At 43.0% G+C, this 14,905-nt stretch overlaps 1 protein-coding gene across 6 annotated transcripts in view; it reads right to left on the reverse strand.

Annotated features, from left to right (window-relative positions):
* Window positions 1-14,905, reverse strand: part of pcdh7b (protocadherin 7b) — a 104,011-nt gene that overhangs the window by 50,341 nt on the left and 38,765 nt on the right. For 2 of the 6 annotated variants that reach the window (XM_067524180.1, XM_067524183.1), the window contains one exon: window positions 4,722-4,941. The exons of 2 other annotated variants lie outside the window; for them this stretch is intronic. In XM_067524180.1, coding sequence (XP_067380281.1) covers window positions 4,722-4,941 — 220 coding nt within the window. The remainder of the gene's footprint in view (window positions 1-4,721; window positions 4,942-14,905) is intronic. 2 more of the 6 variants (XM_067524181.1, XM_067524184.1) reach the window with 1 other exon arrangement.

The raw sequence follows: 14,905 nt of genomic DNA on the forward strand, positions 1-14,905 counted from the left end.
GCTCATTTACCATGTATGTACCTGTGTGTAAAATTCTTTATTTGATTCTGTCTACTGTGATTTTCTTGTTTGTTTTTTCGTACTTTGAGCTTGCGTGTATGTTGGCGAATCCTCAGAGAGTGTGTGCACTTGCTGACTACCTGACTGACAACTGCTGTGATGTGCCACTTGTCGGGCCCGTTCTATTGAGCCAGCAGCCAACATTAAATGATGATGTTTGGAGTCCAACAGTGGTACCCCAAGTTTTCACAGCAGGAGAGAGATAGAGTTTAGTGTGTGTACATGTGTGTGTGCTGGGGGGGTATGGTTGTCTGTTTGTGGAAGTACACAAACATGGGAGCCATGGTAACGATAGTACGACCCAACAGTAGGGCGTACTATTACTGTCTTATGACTAGAGGATTTTCAAATTGTAACCAATTTAATGTCAATGAATGAAACCAATTTTCCATATTTTAATAGTGAGCACGCACGCATTAGAAGCAGAACGACACACACTTGACATTTGTACTTAAATATATCACAGTGGCGATTCCATGTAGCTCATCTCACAAAAGCTCGCTTGATCAAATGTGACCAAAACAAACATGGAGGCAAACTGTTGTCATCAGCTAGTACAGTAGCAACAACTGTGTGTGCAGAACCAACGTTGGCCCAGTTATCCTTCCGTGTGGGCTGAGCGTTAATACTATTTGTCAGACAGCCCGACAATATAAAAACAGTTTTTCTGTCAATTTTTTGTCGATAACAGTGCGAACAAACTCTCTTCTGATTTACTCATGTCCACATAGAACACATCAGCTTGAGCTACATGCTAACGTATGTATATAGTAGCCATCAACAGCCCAACAGATATTTTTATATCAACTCATGATTTAATACAAATAGGATAACACTAGATAACAATAGATATTGATTCATCCTACGGATCAAATAGGATGAATCTTTAGCAGCGTGACCCACAGCAACAAGCGCAGCACACTGCGTACGTAGCTGCATTTATGTACTGAACGATAATATTACATCTGCACTGCCAGGAGCTTTTCTGATTCATCACATGAAAACACTTTGCACACCTCAGACACCTGACTGATGATAAAAGGCCAATTTGGAAGCATGATATTTTGAGTTCTTGAACTAACATGATAAAAATTGGAAAATCCAGTGGCCCCTTGGCAATGTGGTGATCACAGGAATAGAGCACAAAGTGTCTGACCCAGCGATAACGCTGGACGGACTCTTTCTCATCCATCGCGCTCTAATCGGGTGTATGACTCCAAACACTCTGTGTTTATGAATATCTGATGAGCTCCGGGGTAAGCTTATGAATAAGTGAGGGGCCCAGCTGTGCATCAAAAAGATCAAGACTTCATGAAATGTACCAAATGTCATAGCTGAGCAGTGTATGGAGCTGATCAAGACTTGAAAAGCTACAAATAAAGGCTACGAATTACATTTCCTGTCCTTTGTTCACCTGTGCAGCATTTGTGCAGAGAACTTTTGTGTGATTGGTTGTGCAGTGCAGAATGGGTCCAGAATATGTTGATATTCTTGACTTTCGTGAAGAATCTGACTTGGATAGAGAGGTCGTCTTGTTTTTTGCTTTTGGCACTCCCCACGGAAAGAAGTCAACCAACCGAAAAACAAAGTTTGAAACCTGACCTTGATGAAGGAGATGAGAAAAAGAAAACACTGTCCCTGGACATATCTGTGCAGGCTGGAAAGAAAGAAAGGAAGGATGAGGAGCAGGGAGTGGAAAAGACAATCTGTGCATTTTGTTTGTCTGGGACCATGTTAGTGCGGATGCCTGCCTATGTGTGTTGGGGGCGGTGGTGCTGCTGCTTCCGTGCATGTGTGAGACAGACGAGCAGCTGCAGCGGAGAACGATTGTTTCTGCACATTGTGTGAACATCGATTGACAACGAGCGAGTCAGAGCTGGAAAAAGCAGCGAATCAAAAAGGGGGACATTAGCCTTTGTCTGCGTTTCACCCTGACACAAAGCTGTGGCAATCAAACATGATGAATCAGTAACGCGAGGAAGGGAAAACAAAAATCTAACCTTTTAGATTCAAAGTTTTCAAACTGGCTCTCATGTTTCTGGCAGCCCCGTTCAGATTGACCTGCTCGCCTTTTAGCTACAAACACACATCCACTCACTTCCTGCTTCTTCACTTCTTTCCGCTCTTCCACAGGACGAGTGCCTAAACCAGTCATCGCCGCGTGACCCACGTAAATGTCTGCAATTACCTGTCGCTAATGATGCCCAAACCAGCACTGAACACCACAGCAAGCCATCTGCTAACTTTTGTTCTCCCTCTTTCCTCATAACTCCCTAATTTTCCAAAAGGACCGAGGCTTCATATAGAGCGAATGTAGCGCTCATGGAGGCTGTGTGTGTTCTGGCTACAACACAAGGGGGAGTGCTAATGACCATAGTTAGCATCCCTCAAGAGGCTGAAGCAGTTTGCCAATATTTGCCCTAGCCCTAGATGATTGCATTTACTTTACACTTAGGTATTTAGCTGATGCCCTTATCCAGAGTGACCAAGCATAAGTGAGCAAGCAGTGGCTCATCGTCCTCCTCAAGGACATTTGAACAGAAAGTACGCAGCTGCTTTTGTCTACAGTTGAATCCCAGGACCTAAACCATTTACAGTCTCTCACAAGGCCTCCCCGCTGCCTCCCTATGTCCATGGCCTCAGATTAGAGACGACAAAAACACAAGCGTATAGACGCTGCCAAAGATGTGACAATAAAGGTTGATTTGAAACTGAAAACAATGTCTTGAACAGAATAAACCATATTCACATGCACTAACTCACTCACTCCCAATCTTACTTTTATATCTTTTCAAAACACACACACACACACACACACACCAGTTGTGCTGATGTCACTAAAGATAGCGAGCAGCAGCAGAGCACGTTTTTTCTCTTCGATAGAGGCTGATTCATGAATTGACCTCGTCTCTGTTCCACCGAACAAATCTCCATTAAAGCTGCAGCATACTTTGCAATAGCACCCTCTGAGACCAGGACAAAAAAAAAGAGAATTAACAACATGTGTGCAGTGAGCTGAAACCAAAATTGAATTGGGTTTATATTACCATATATTTTGAGCAAGTGTTCTAATTGTCCAATATTTTATATTGTACAATATGATAGAAAAGCTTTTTTAATAACATTTTCCATGTTTAGATTTGTTTCCTTTTTTATATCAATTCTGTGGATTTGATTGACAGGCTGAACTTAAGATCAAACCAGGTGTGCCATCAGCTGTCCCTGCCCAAATACTTTAAGCAGAGAGCCTCGTTTGGCCAGTAAATGGGCTTTTATTGTTTTTTTTTGTGTTTTTAAGAGATATTTTAAATATCCACAAGGTAACATGATCAGCTCGTACCCTTTGTGGTTGGGTAAAATCTGACACCGACACTGTGGACAACGGTGTAACATCCCAGTTGATGTGCAAATATGTCCAGTTTCTTCATGTTTATCTGCTGTAAAGGTCATATTAACCTCCAATAACCCAAGTTATTCCCTTATTACCATTTTTCTGTTTAGGTTTTACCTTGTGGTCACACTTAAAGATCATACAGACTACACTGATCTGACACAAAATAAAAAATCATCTGCCAAACAGCTCCATCTAAAAAGATAGGATGTAAATCTTTAAGAGATTTGAATATCCTTATCCTAAGCTGCAATGGGAAAGCCTCTGCACTTAGGCTTAGCGCTCTCAAGACAGCTACTCCTTGTTAAGCATCGCCTCAGACTCCTCGACTATGAATGGGACCATTACCCCCAAATCTCACTGCACACCCAGCAACACACACACACACACACACACACACACACACACACACACACACACACACACACACACACACACACACACACACACGTTTTGGCTTTGGTAGGAAACTAGCTCAGGCTAGCTGTGAGAAGATTCTGCGAGGGAAGAGACAGTCATGTACTGAGGGACTGGTTTTACAATGCGTTCCTTTGCTCCCACTTGCTCTCTCTAGGCTGCCGCATTTCGACATTACAACCTACAGAACATCAGTTCTATCTCTGGAGCAAAATCTTCGTAAGGGCCTCAAGCCAAACACACATTGCTAATCAGTTCAGCAGCTATCTGTATTGTTTCTAAGCAATTTAAGTTGGGATTTAAGTGTATTGTTACACTTTGACTTTATCTCAAAGAATGTGAGACAAGAGATAGAGATCTTGTACAAAAGCTATCCTCAATCATACTGAAGCCTAGATGCCAAAACAAAAACCAGTGGGATTAGAAAGAAGTCCAAAAACGGCTGCAGTCTAAAAGGAGAAAAGTGGTCTTAAAGGTGTTGATCTAAAAGAATATATGCGTTACATAAATTCCCACGTGTAACGCCTTTGAACCAATAAGCCTGCTGTTTCTGAAACAGAACTGTAGGTCTTATAAGAAATCCCAGATCTTGTTTTCACACGCATTTTTATGGAAGGGCTTTAACCTTAATAAAAGTTGCAACGGCTACTGCATCACAACCACTGGTACACTACAGAAGTACATCTATGGAAATATTTACCTAACCAAAGAAACACCAGATAAGGGATAACCTCACATGTTTGTGCGACTGTCTACCATCGGACGTGCTACGTGAATGCTCTAGGCGCTGTATGCGTGTGTGTCTCCTGTAGCCTAGCGTTCTCTTAATCTCTCTTTCAGTGTTTGCCCCTACCATTTTCCATGTGCTCTGCCTCACCGACACTGCCATCCGGCGTTGTCCTCTCGTAGCTGTCCTCAGGAAGGGGAAGGGCGCCCAGCCGGGGGCCCGACGAACTCTTGCTGCTGGGCGTCTCCGACTCGTCCAGGCCGCTGTCGTAGCAGCTCTGCAGCGATCCCTGCTGGTGAGGGTCCTGGGGCTGGCTCACCACCGAGAAGGTCACTCGGCGAAACGGCTACAAGAGAAACCAAACGGCCGGGGGTCACTATAAAAGGGATGCTTTTACTTTTTTGTCTGTTTTATTGATGGGACGATTGATCCTTTAGATTTTTAAAAGAGGTCAGGGAGATAAATGAATAGGTCTGGGAAAAGGGGGGCAAAGGTAAGAAGATATGATTTACTTGGAGAAGTAAGGAGTAGATTTTAACGGTAAAACTATGAGGGTTAACCTCATATTTCCAAGCTAGTTGTGAAGCCACCTTTAATACACATCATCTGCTCGATCACAAAAAATGTTTTAATTACCACAAACAGGATCCTCCCTTTCTTTCAACCTGAAAACTTTTAATGGGGACATGGAGGAGGATAGACAAAGGGACTCTTTCACAGCTCGGGGAACCAAGCTGCCATGGCAGCTGGTTAAACCTGTGTGTTAAATACAACTAAGGAGGGAAGAATGCACCAGCTTCATTTACGTGTTTACTTGCCCACTAAAAAAGAGAACAAGGTGAACAACAATTCAGCTCTGCAGGAGGTCTCGTTTGATGCCACAGAGCGAAAGAACACAGGCAGTGATGTCTGCATACTAACAGGCACACCTACTCAATCGCATGGGAGCACGTGCACAAAAACAGACAAAGATTTTTTTTCTAGATGAGCTGTGGGTTCACGCTGTCAATATGTGTAGTCTGCTCGGGCCCATTATTGAACAGCGTCCTGACTTAAGCAGTAGCCGAGGCCTCTTTCACACTGTTTCAGTTTCCTCTCCTGTCTCTGCATTTCTCAATCCATTATCTGAGTACGTGCAGAGGTAATGGCAGAAAAGGAGGATGAAGGAGGGAGAATGAGCATGAGGCAGGGAAGGAAACAGCGTAGACAAAATGGCATAACAAATGGCTAATGCCATTTATTAATTAGTTACAAACACTGTCCGAGCTTGTGTCTGTTGCTGCACATCTTCTCTTCCTGCCCCTTCCTGGACCTCATCACTTGCTCATGTCCTCCTCATCTTCTGCCCCCCTCTTCCTTCCCCTTTCCTCCTTGTTTCCTTGTTCCATCGTGGGATTATCAAACGGGACAGTGGCCCTTTACTCAAACATGTCCTCCTTCGCTCTCCCCCTGCCTTCCATCTCTTCTCGAATTATCTCACCTGATGAAGTGAAATCAGCCACAGTGATTACTAACTGCACTTTAAATTTGTACACCTATCCGTAACCAATTCAACCCTGTCATTTGATCTGAGAGGCAGGTGCCAAAACATCATGTCAACACACAGGTATTTGTTATGCATGCAAGTATGTCTACATCTTTAGAAAATGCCTGACAAATGAAGTGTAAACACACACACACAGATGTAGGGAACATTCTCCCAAGTGTTGACAGGTCACCTTAGAAAGGTGAAACCTCTTTCTGTAAGTTCCTCTGAATATCTGCCAGACACACACTTTGGAAGATTTTCCTTTTTTCATCATAAAATTTCCCACAAGCCACTTGGAAAAATGAGCTTCCTTTAGCGGTGTGTGTGTCTGTGTCGAAATTTGCATTTATTTATATATTTCTGCCTGCTTCTCTTTCTCTGGCTCGCTGGCTAACACAGCAATCTTGGCAATAAATCATGTTTCCATGTAATTACAATCAACACTAAACAAATGAATTGGTATAAATATTCATGCAAATTTCACTTGGATAGTCAAACATTTGTTGCATAATTAAAATCGGGGCCCAGAAGGAGAACTGCTCTCTATAAGTGTAATAACACTTCAAGAGATGCTAAGATATTAAAGCATGTTTGTTTGTTTGTTTGTTTGTTGGTTTGGTTCGAAGAAAGAGAGTAAATGGTGTGAGGTGTGTATTCGCAAGTCCCACAGCCTGTGTGTGTGGTCAAAAGAAGAAAAAACTTTTTTGTCTGGATCAGATTAAGTGGAGTGCCATACTCTTCGGGAAACATGCTTTTCTAATGATACAAATTAAACAACTGTTGCCTAATGAATTGCTGGCGAGAGCGTAGCAAAGAAAAGAAACACTTGAGCAAGCGCACACGGAGGGAAAATTAAGTTTAGGAGAGAGAAAAGAAGCTGACGGGAAGAAAGAAAAAAAAGTTAAATGAACAAATAGATTTTATTCACCTGAATTTCTCCTTATTTTCACTGGAGGGAGAGCGAGATAGAAGAGAGAAAAAAAGCTAATTTGTTTGCAGACTAGAAATGGAGTTCATGCAGAGATCGCCGGAGGCTTTGGATTAGAATCTGTAGCAACCACCGTCTGCACAGCGACCTTCGCTCCCTTCATTCTGTGTCTTTTAAATAAATGAATAAAATATAAAAGTGATTCTTTCTTAGTCATTTTCCCCTTATATTTGTGTGCATATGCTGGGTGTTTGTCTCAATGGTAGCTGGGAAAGAAAAGGGAACTGTCCAACATTTCATGTGAAATCACATTTAGCTTTGAGGTTGTCACAATCATTTTTTTATTTTTTTTTCTCCCTCCCTCTTTCTCTCTCTCTCACTCCCAAGTATTCACAGGCGAGGCAGTTTGGGGGATTGTCACATGGCCAAACCACAGGGAAAAATTAACAAAATTATCTGCCGTGCACATGCTCACAATCAGAGTTGACAACTGGGGTTTCGCTGCCCCGAAGATACTTTAATGCATGAGCGATGGCAAAAGAGCTTTTACATTGTGAGAAATAAAAACAGGCTGTGGGTGTTACAGTGAAAGCCGTATGTCAGCACCGACAGACGGCTTTCACTGTAACACCCACAGCCTGCCAGAGTTCACCCCCTCACACCAGAAACTGGCCGTTTTCACACCCGGCGTGTCTTAAACTTGACTAAGTACACGCACTTTGATGCCGGTCGCTTTACCTCCTATTATGACCTCTTGCCCTCACGGTCCACTCAGCTGCACATCAGTACAACAATGGCTGAGCTAGAAACTCCCGCACTGGCACATACACAAACACAATGTGTGCCATGACCTTAGTCTCACTGAGTTTTAAACAATAGCCACATTATTTCAAAGGAATTAATAAAGAGCCAGTTCCTTTTTTTCCTCACTTATTGTGATGGATTTTTTTTATAGACATAGACAACAAAGATTCTTTGAAATTGTTACAAATATCCGCAACAGAGTAGCCAAACTTTTAATGTATTGCTTTAATTACAAGTTAGTACTATGTTAGTCTATCTTCACCAGATGCTGGGAGCCCCTTTTCGGGTCCAGACAGCTGAGGGCCTCTTCGGGGGTGTCCATGTGATTGAAAGCCAGCTGTGACAGCCACGGGTGATCGAGCAGATCCGTCATCCCACAAAACGAACAACGCAAACAAGCCACAGGTTTTTTGGGAGCGTTTCCCAAAGCTTGGCCCTGACTATTTCCTGGACTCTAAAAGGAAAACACATGGGCTGCCTGACTCAAGCAGAGCTAAAGCCAATAAAAACAAGGCTATGCCACTCATGTCAATAATGTGTGACCTCTTGGGTTTGATTTTCATTTCCTCCTCCCCCAAACTAAACTTAAAGCTGCTGTCAGCAGCACTGTGTGTGAGCTTCACTCCTTCCTTTATCTCCCAGCAAACCTTGAATGGGGAAACCCATTGTTTTGAGGGCTCTTCCTAACTGCTGCATGTAACCTTGAAGGTGTTCAGATGAACAACACCCACTGAGAACACAGTAAAAAAACAAAACTCATTTTGATGCAATATAAAGTTCTTTCTAAGATGTACTTGATGATCAGATCTAATGTTTTTGATTTTTTATACTTGCAGAATATAGTGACTGTGTCTACTGCAACCCCTCATCTACTGAGGAAGACTTTGAACCCGTTCGTTACGAATGTTTGGATTTAGAATGAAACCCACCTTTACTAGAGCCTCGGGACAGAATGGAGGATAATGGTGGAGGTGGGTCTGGTCGAAAAACACAGTGTGTGTAATTTCATCTGTAAATACCTTTGGCGGATGGCAGTGACCCACTACTGTGAACCTCAGGAAGTAATTGTGGCTGGGGCGGGCTTGGGGCGAGGGGAGCAAACATAAACTGCAGGGCCAGTGTCTTATTGCAGTCAGTCAAAAGAGATGGAGGGATACGGAAAAGGAAGTTTAAGTAAGTGAGATGGAAAGAAAGATAAAGAGGCCAGTCAAACAGTGGGAGGGGGGACAAAGAGACCTAGAAAGGCTGAAGGAGGGGAGTGACATATGAGTATATCCGTGATTGCCAAGAGTGCCAGTCGGTAATTAAGAAGCCACGTTTCATTTTTAATGGGCAACCAGACAGTGACCTGTGATACGCCACCTGAGACACACAGAAAGTGGCAAATAGCCACGGTACACCAAACAACATACTTGCTGAGATCTTAAATTAGCTTCACCTAATCACGGCCGCTTGCTTTGCCAGGCTCAAATGCAGGCGAGGCTTGATGTAATTCCAGTAATGCGAATTAAAAAGATCATGAGATACACTGATGTTGGAGCGATAAATGAGACAGACGCCCTCGGGGCGAACGTCTGACTGGAAATCAATTGGAATCTGACCCAGGTGGATTCAGGTTTTATTTGGGTGCTGCTCAGATGCACCTAATTATAATGTTACAGGCTCCCCTACAAACAAAAAGCTGATGGTGCTTGGCTTCAAGAGGCTAAGTAAAAAGTGGACAGTCTCTCAGGTGTGTTAGGCCCTTTGTGAGTGAGAAGGGGGAATCTGAAAGGGTTTTGTTTAAGGCTGAGTAGCTGGCTGCAGCTTTGCTAGCACAAGCGTCCGTGGAGTCTCAGGTATCGTGTTCTACCCTGACTGATAGCTTTGGCCCTGTCAAGCTCCAGCGCTCCTCTTCCTCAGGTTCCCGTCTTTTGCAAACTTTACTCCTCCACACACATTCTTCCCAGGTCACTCTCCCCTCCAAAAAAAAAAAAAAAAAAGAAAGAAAATAGACCAAAAAAAAAAAAACAGAAATAGATGAAGAGGAGAAAGCAGGGTTATATTTCCAAAGAACACCCAAGACTCGAGGAGGAAAGAAGGAAAAACAAAGCCAAGATAAAAGAGGTTCTCGCGACTTCATTGTTAGATTTCTTCAGCATTTTAATACAGGGAAATTTTTTTTTGCATCTTTGTCTACTTTTTTCTGGTTTAGTTGAGTTTGCAAAAAAAAAAATTTCACATTCTTTTGGAAGACAGGCTTACAGGGGCATTCGTTTGCCACTTCCTCACATTAACTTTGCACCCAGTAATGGGTTTTAAAATAGAGCAGATCGAGTTTGATAGAATCGAATGCCAACATCTCACTTTAAATGATGTCAGAGAGCTGTGGGGTCATACATTCAACATAGGCACAAAACTTGCATAATAACTTCTTTTAAATAACTTTAAAAATACATTATTAAAGCAGGTGCAGCCTGGGCATCACAGCACACACACAGTCTCGTTAAGAGCTGACGATGCCATTTTCCTCTCTTGTCGCTCTCTTCAACCCAGGAGTTTTTTTTTTTTACGCCTCACACCAAACAATCAAATGTCCATCTGTGCTTGTCCACTGGTTTCTTTCCTGAGCCTTTATTATGCTACTTGGTGAGAGAAAAAGCTGCTTAAGTAACACCAAACTATTTACAGCAGGAAAAGGACAGCAGGAAAATCAAAAGATGAACTTGATGCTGCTCACTATTGTAAGGTTGGGGTTGTGCCACAAAAAGTTTTTGCTAGACACATAAAGTCCACCAAGAAATCTCTGTGGGGATAGATTCTTATTCTCAGAGCTTGTGGCTTGGGAACCACTTTGAATTGAGAAAAAAGGAAGTGGGAATTGAAATGGGGGGAAAAAAATGCATGCTGCAAGTTGGAGAGAGAGTATACAAAGGAGGAATAACGAAGAAAGAAAAGGAAATGGATGATCCTTCCATCCTAAACTCCATTTCCTCTTTACATTTTTTTCATTTCCCAGTATGTTTAGAACGCCTTTGGACAAGTGCCACAGTTAGCACTTCCCTATTAGCATGCACCCCACATGTGCTGCCGGAGAGACAGACAGCAGCAAGAAAAAAAGAGAGTGAGAAAAAAGATCACACATGGTTACTTTCTTAAAGTCTAGGCTAAACTTTTAATTGCTCTTCAAGTGGCGGATTAGGCCACTGGTGTAACAGAGATACTATTCTGGGGGGAAGCGTTTGAACATCTTCAGAAGCTTAGCCCAACCCCTGACCTGCTCTGAATGGCAAAGAAGTGTTCCTCTGTTTTTTATATTTTCTTCTTCTTTTTTTTTTTTTTGTTGGTTGATGGCGTGTGGGGGTGTTGGTGTTGAGTGGCAGAGGATTAGCTTCATGCTGACAAATAACACCCTTTGTGGGATTCTGCTGCTTTTCTGCTGGGCTGCAGGAACACCAGCACAGCAGTGCCATGTAACAGATAGCATGAGGCTAAAAAGGACATTCAAAAAGGAAAAAAAGAAATCCTCCATAATTCATAACTGGAGCCCTGCCATTGTTGACCAAATGTATTCCCATTTATGCTGTGGTCATTTTTTTTTTGCGAATTTTACCATTTCTACATCCCCAAATGTCATCTGGGAATTATGTTACATCTACTCATTATGAATGGATGGGACCTTCTCCTGTGTCGCTGTGTTAAAGCCGCTGCTGCTGACACAGGCACTGGCAGACACTGGGAATGAGTGTCAACTGAACCCTGAACCTGGTGTTGCTTACATAGAGTCTGGCTGAAAATCTTGAGATCACATTTCCTGCCTTTTTTGAGTTCCGTGTTCACTGAGCCTCACGTGTGTGTGCACACGTATAATGTGAAATCACTCCCTGTGCGCTCAGGCGTGCAAGTGCCTCCTGTCTATGTGTGTGTCTCTATGTGTCATGTCTTTGGCATTGTTGTGTCATTTCACATGTCACCCAGCCATCAGCTTAGGTTCACAGTTGTGGCATGGGTGGGTGAATCTGGGTGGGGATCCATCAAAGCACTGGCAGAGCTGCGTCTGACCAACGGCCTACTACTGTCAGATTGTGGCCTGCCCAGGGCTGCCACTAACGTTAGCTTGTTGTGACACAAGTCTGGGTGTCAGCAGGAAGCATGAAAGGGCATCAGCAGAGCCTGGAGTTGGTGCAAAGCGGCCAAATGCCAAATGAGCATTTGCTGTAACAGATACGAGAAACAGCAGCTCACATATTTTGCTACCTGTCACACCTAAGCACAGATGGGAGATTTAAAAGCCCTTAAATGCTATAACTTAAGAAATGAATGTCACCACAAAGAGAAAAAAAATGATACGATCTACTGGGATATACTGAGAGCGGGAAAAGGATAAAGAAAGGAAAAGACCGAGACAGAGTAGACGCTTTAATATGGCAGATAAATGATTCTTTATTTACCAGCGTGAGTCACTGATGACAGATAACCTGCATTTAAGAGATCAGGGCTGCCATCCAAACAGGCAAAGAGAAGCGAGATAGATTGGGCGAGGTTAGAAAGCATATCCAGCTTATCCGCTAATGAGGCGTTCTATTTGACTATGATCATGTGGGCATGTATCATTCATGTGGGATACGTAGTGTGTGTGTGTGTGTGTGTGTCCTTACGCCATCTTTAGAAATTACTGGACTTTGCACACTTCGTCGGTATAGCACCACCAGGTGGCGTGTCTTTGCTGACAGAATAACCGGATCAAACACACACACACACACACACACACACACACACACACAGTTCACTTACAGGTCCCATGCACCACCTGCTCCAGACAACAGAAGCGTAGGACAATTACGATCCAAACAATTATGAAAACAATTATTACAAATGAGTAATTAAACTCTTATGTCAGGATAAATAAACTGACGGTGAGAAGGGAGACGATCACGGAGGATTGAAAAAGCTATTGGCAAGTGAGGGAAGGAATGAATAAAGAGCCGTGTGGATAGCAAAGGAGCTAAAAGAGATGTAGCTGGAAACAAGCTACACTCTGGTGCAACATGAGGATTATGAGAAATGGAATGACTTGACACACACACACACACACATTTAACAGACCTTGCAACATGGCATGGAAGATATTTCTCCCCCTACATTTCTCCCTGTCTTGTTCCCCATGTCTCCATCCTCATTCATCATCTCATTCGGCCCCTTATCTCCCAACTTCCCTCTTCCCTCTCTCCCCCTATCTCTGTGTGTCACTCTCGCCCGCTCCCTCCCTACCTCGCTATCTTTGTCGAGATCACGCAAGGTCAAACCTCCCAGACGTTTGATGGATGAAAATGGAATTAAGATGAAAGCACACTTTCAGATAATGAAGATATGCGGCGGGAGATTAGGAAGCTCAGGAGGCTGCTGAGGTGCCGACCAAATTAATATTGAAATTTATGTGTGTTTGGCCCGAGCTCAGACAATCCCCATGTGTTATTTTCACCAGGGGGCCAAAGTGGAAAACATAACAAAAATTTTAATAGTGTTTGAGAGGGGAAAGTGGAAAGGCGGTGACTTTTCTGCCAGCCAGCAGTGTGATTTTGTGATGATGTAGAAATGCAAAAAGAGAGCGCACAATGCAGCCGTTCAAGAGCAGAGGAGGAATGGTGTTGGAAACGGTAAAACATATGAGGCTCTGTGTGTGGCATTCATGGTCTAGGCTTTAAGTATTTGTTGGTACTGTTTAAAGAGACCATGTAACTTTTTTTTTGTTGGGTTATAATATGAAGTCCAAATTTCTGAATTGTTAACTGAACGTGTGTAAGATAAATACCTCAAAACCAAATCTTAGGTCTGTGTCTGCTCTGTACATTATGTTGCAGACTTTCCCTCTGATTTCCCATCTATATTTTGTAAGTAATTGTTATTACTTCCTGGGCAGTATGACATCATCATCGACCCTTGAAGGTTGTTTGTTATGTCTAAATCCTAACCTGAAAATAAGGTTTACATGTTTACCTGGACTTGCTTGACCCGTGTTACCATGGCAGTGCAAAATGGGAAACAGTTAGCAAAACCGCTCATTATGAGGAGCTACAGACAGGGCTAGAATAGGCCTGTGGTGTGTATTCCTTGTGGATCTTTTGCACAAATATGTCACGCAAGTCTCTTTAGGACCCCCGGGAACTGATTTTACGTGCTTGAAATGAGGTATAGCGTGGGACATCAGAGTGTATAGGGGCTTATGTGTGTGTGAAAGCAGGTTTACATATTAACATGTGCCTATTCAGACATTTGCATTGACTTTGAAAGGCATATGATCTGCTTTACAAAAGCTGACACACAGGCACATACATCTTACAATTCAATCTTTCTCTTATCGCCAGCTGTAAAGGGCTGGCCCCATGCCTCAGAAGGCATCAAAGACAGTCTATCAAGGCCTCGCATCGCCGTCTGATGACAGCGATAGGCACCCTAATCCCATGTAAAATAGTACTGTGTTCAAAACCCTTCTTTGAGTACACTTGGCTAACAGTCTTGTCTCTTCCCTCCACTTCTTTTCTCACTTTTGCCTTCTCTTTGACACTATTAGCAGTGGCTCCAGCTCTATTAGATCTCATTACTTAGTTGTTGACTGGGCAGCCATTTTGGGCAGCTAATGGGAAATTTGATAATGGTGTCAGGTTGTTTTGGTCCCCACTGTCACTTCTCCTGCTCTGTGCTTGCAGTGGCACTTCTTTAATGGGGCACAGGGATGTAGAAAAAAAACACAATTAACAGTGCAGCTTTGTTCCCTCTGGTATTTCTCCCCAGTAAATCAAAAATAATGCAGAAAAACACTGGAGGAAGAGTACAAAAGAAATTCATGCATAGTTCAGCGTGTCCCTGTTTTTGTCCTCTTTAAACTGGAAGCTGTTTCCCCTTATTGAACAAAAAGGAGGAAAACTGTGGTCAGGTTTCACAGGAGATTGTCGACAGCAAAGCTCCTAAGTAAACAGGCAGAATGCAGTGAACTTCATCTTCATTTTTTGTTGTTGTTGTTAACCTTTGTTAACCAAAGGTTGCAGGGAGGTCAAACAGGCATCTTTACTG

This window comes from Channa argus, chromosome 12, assembly GCF_033026475.1.
Source record: "Channa argus isolate prfri chromosome 12, Channa argus male v1.0, whole genome shotgun sequence".
NCBI lineage: Eukaryota > Metazoa > Chordata > Actinopteri > Anabantiformes > Channidae > Channa > Channa argus.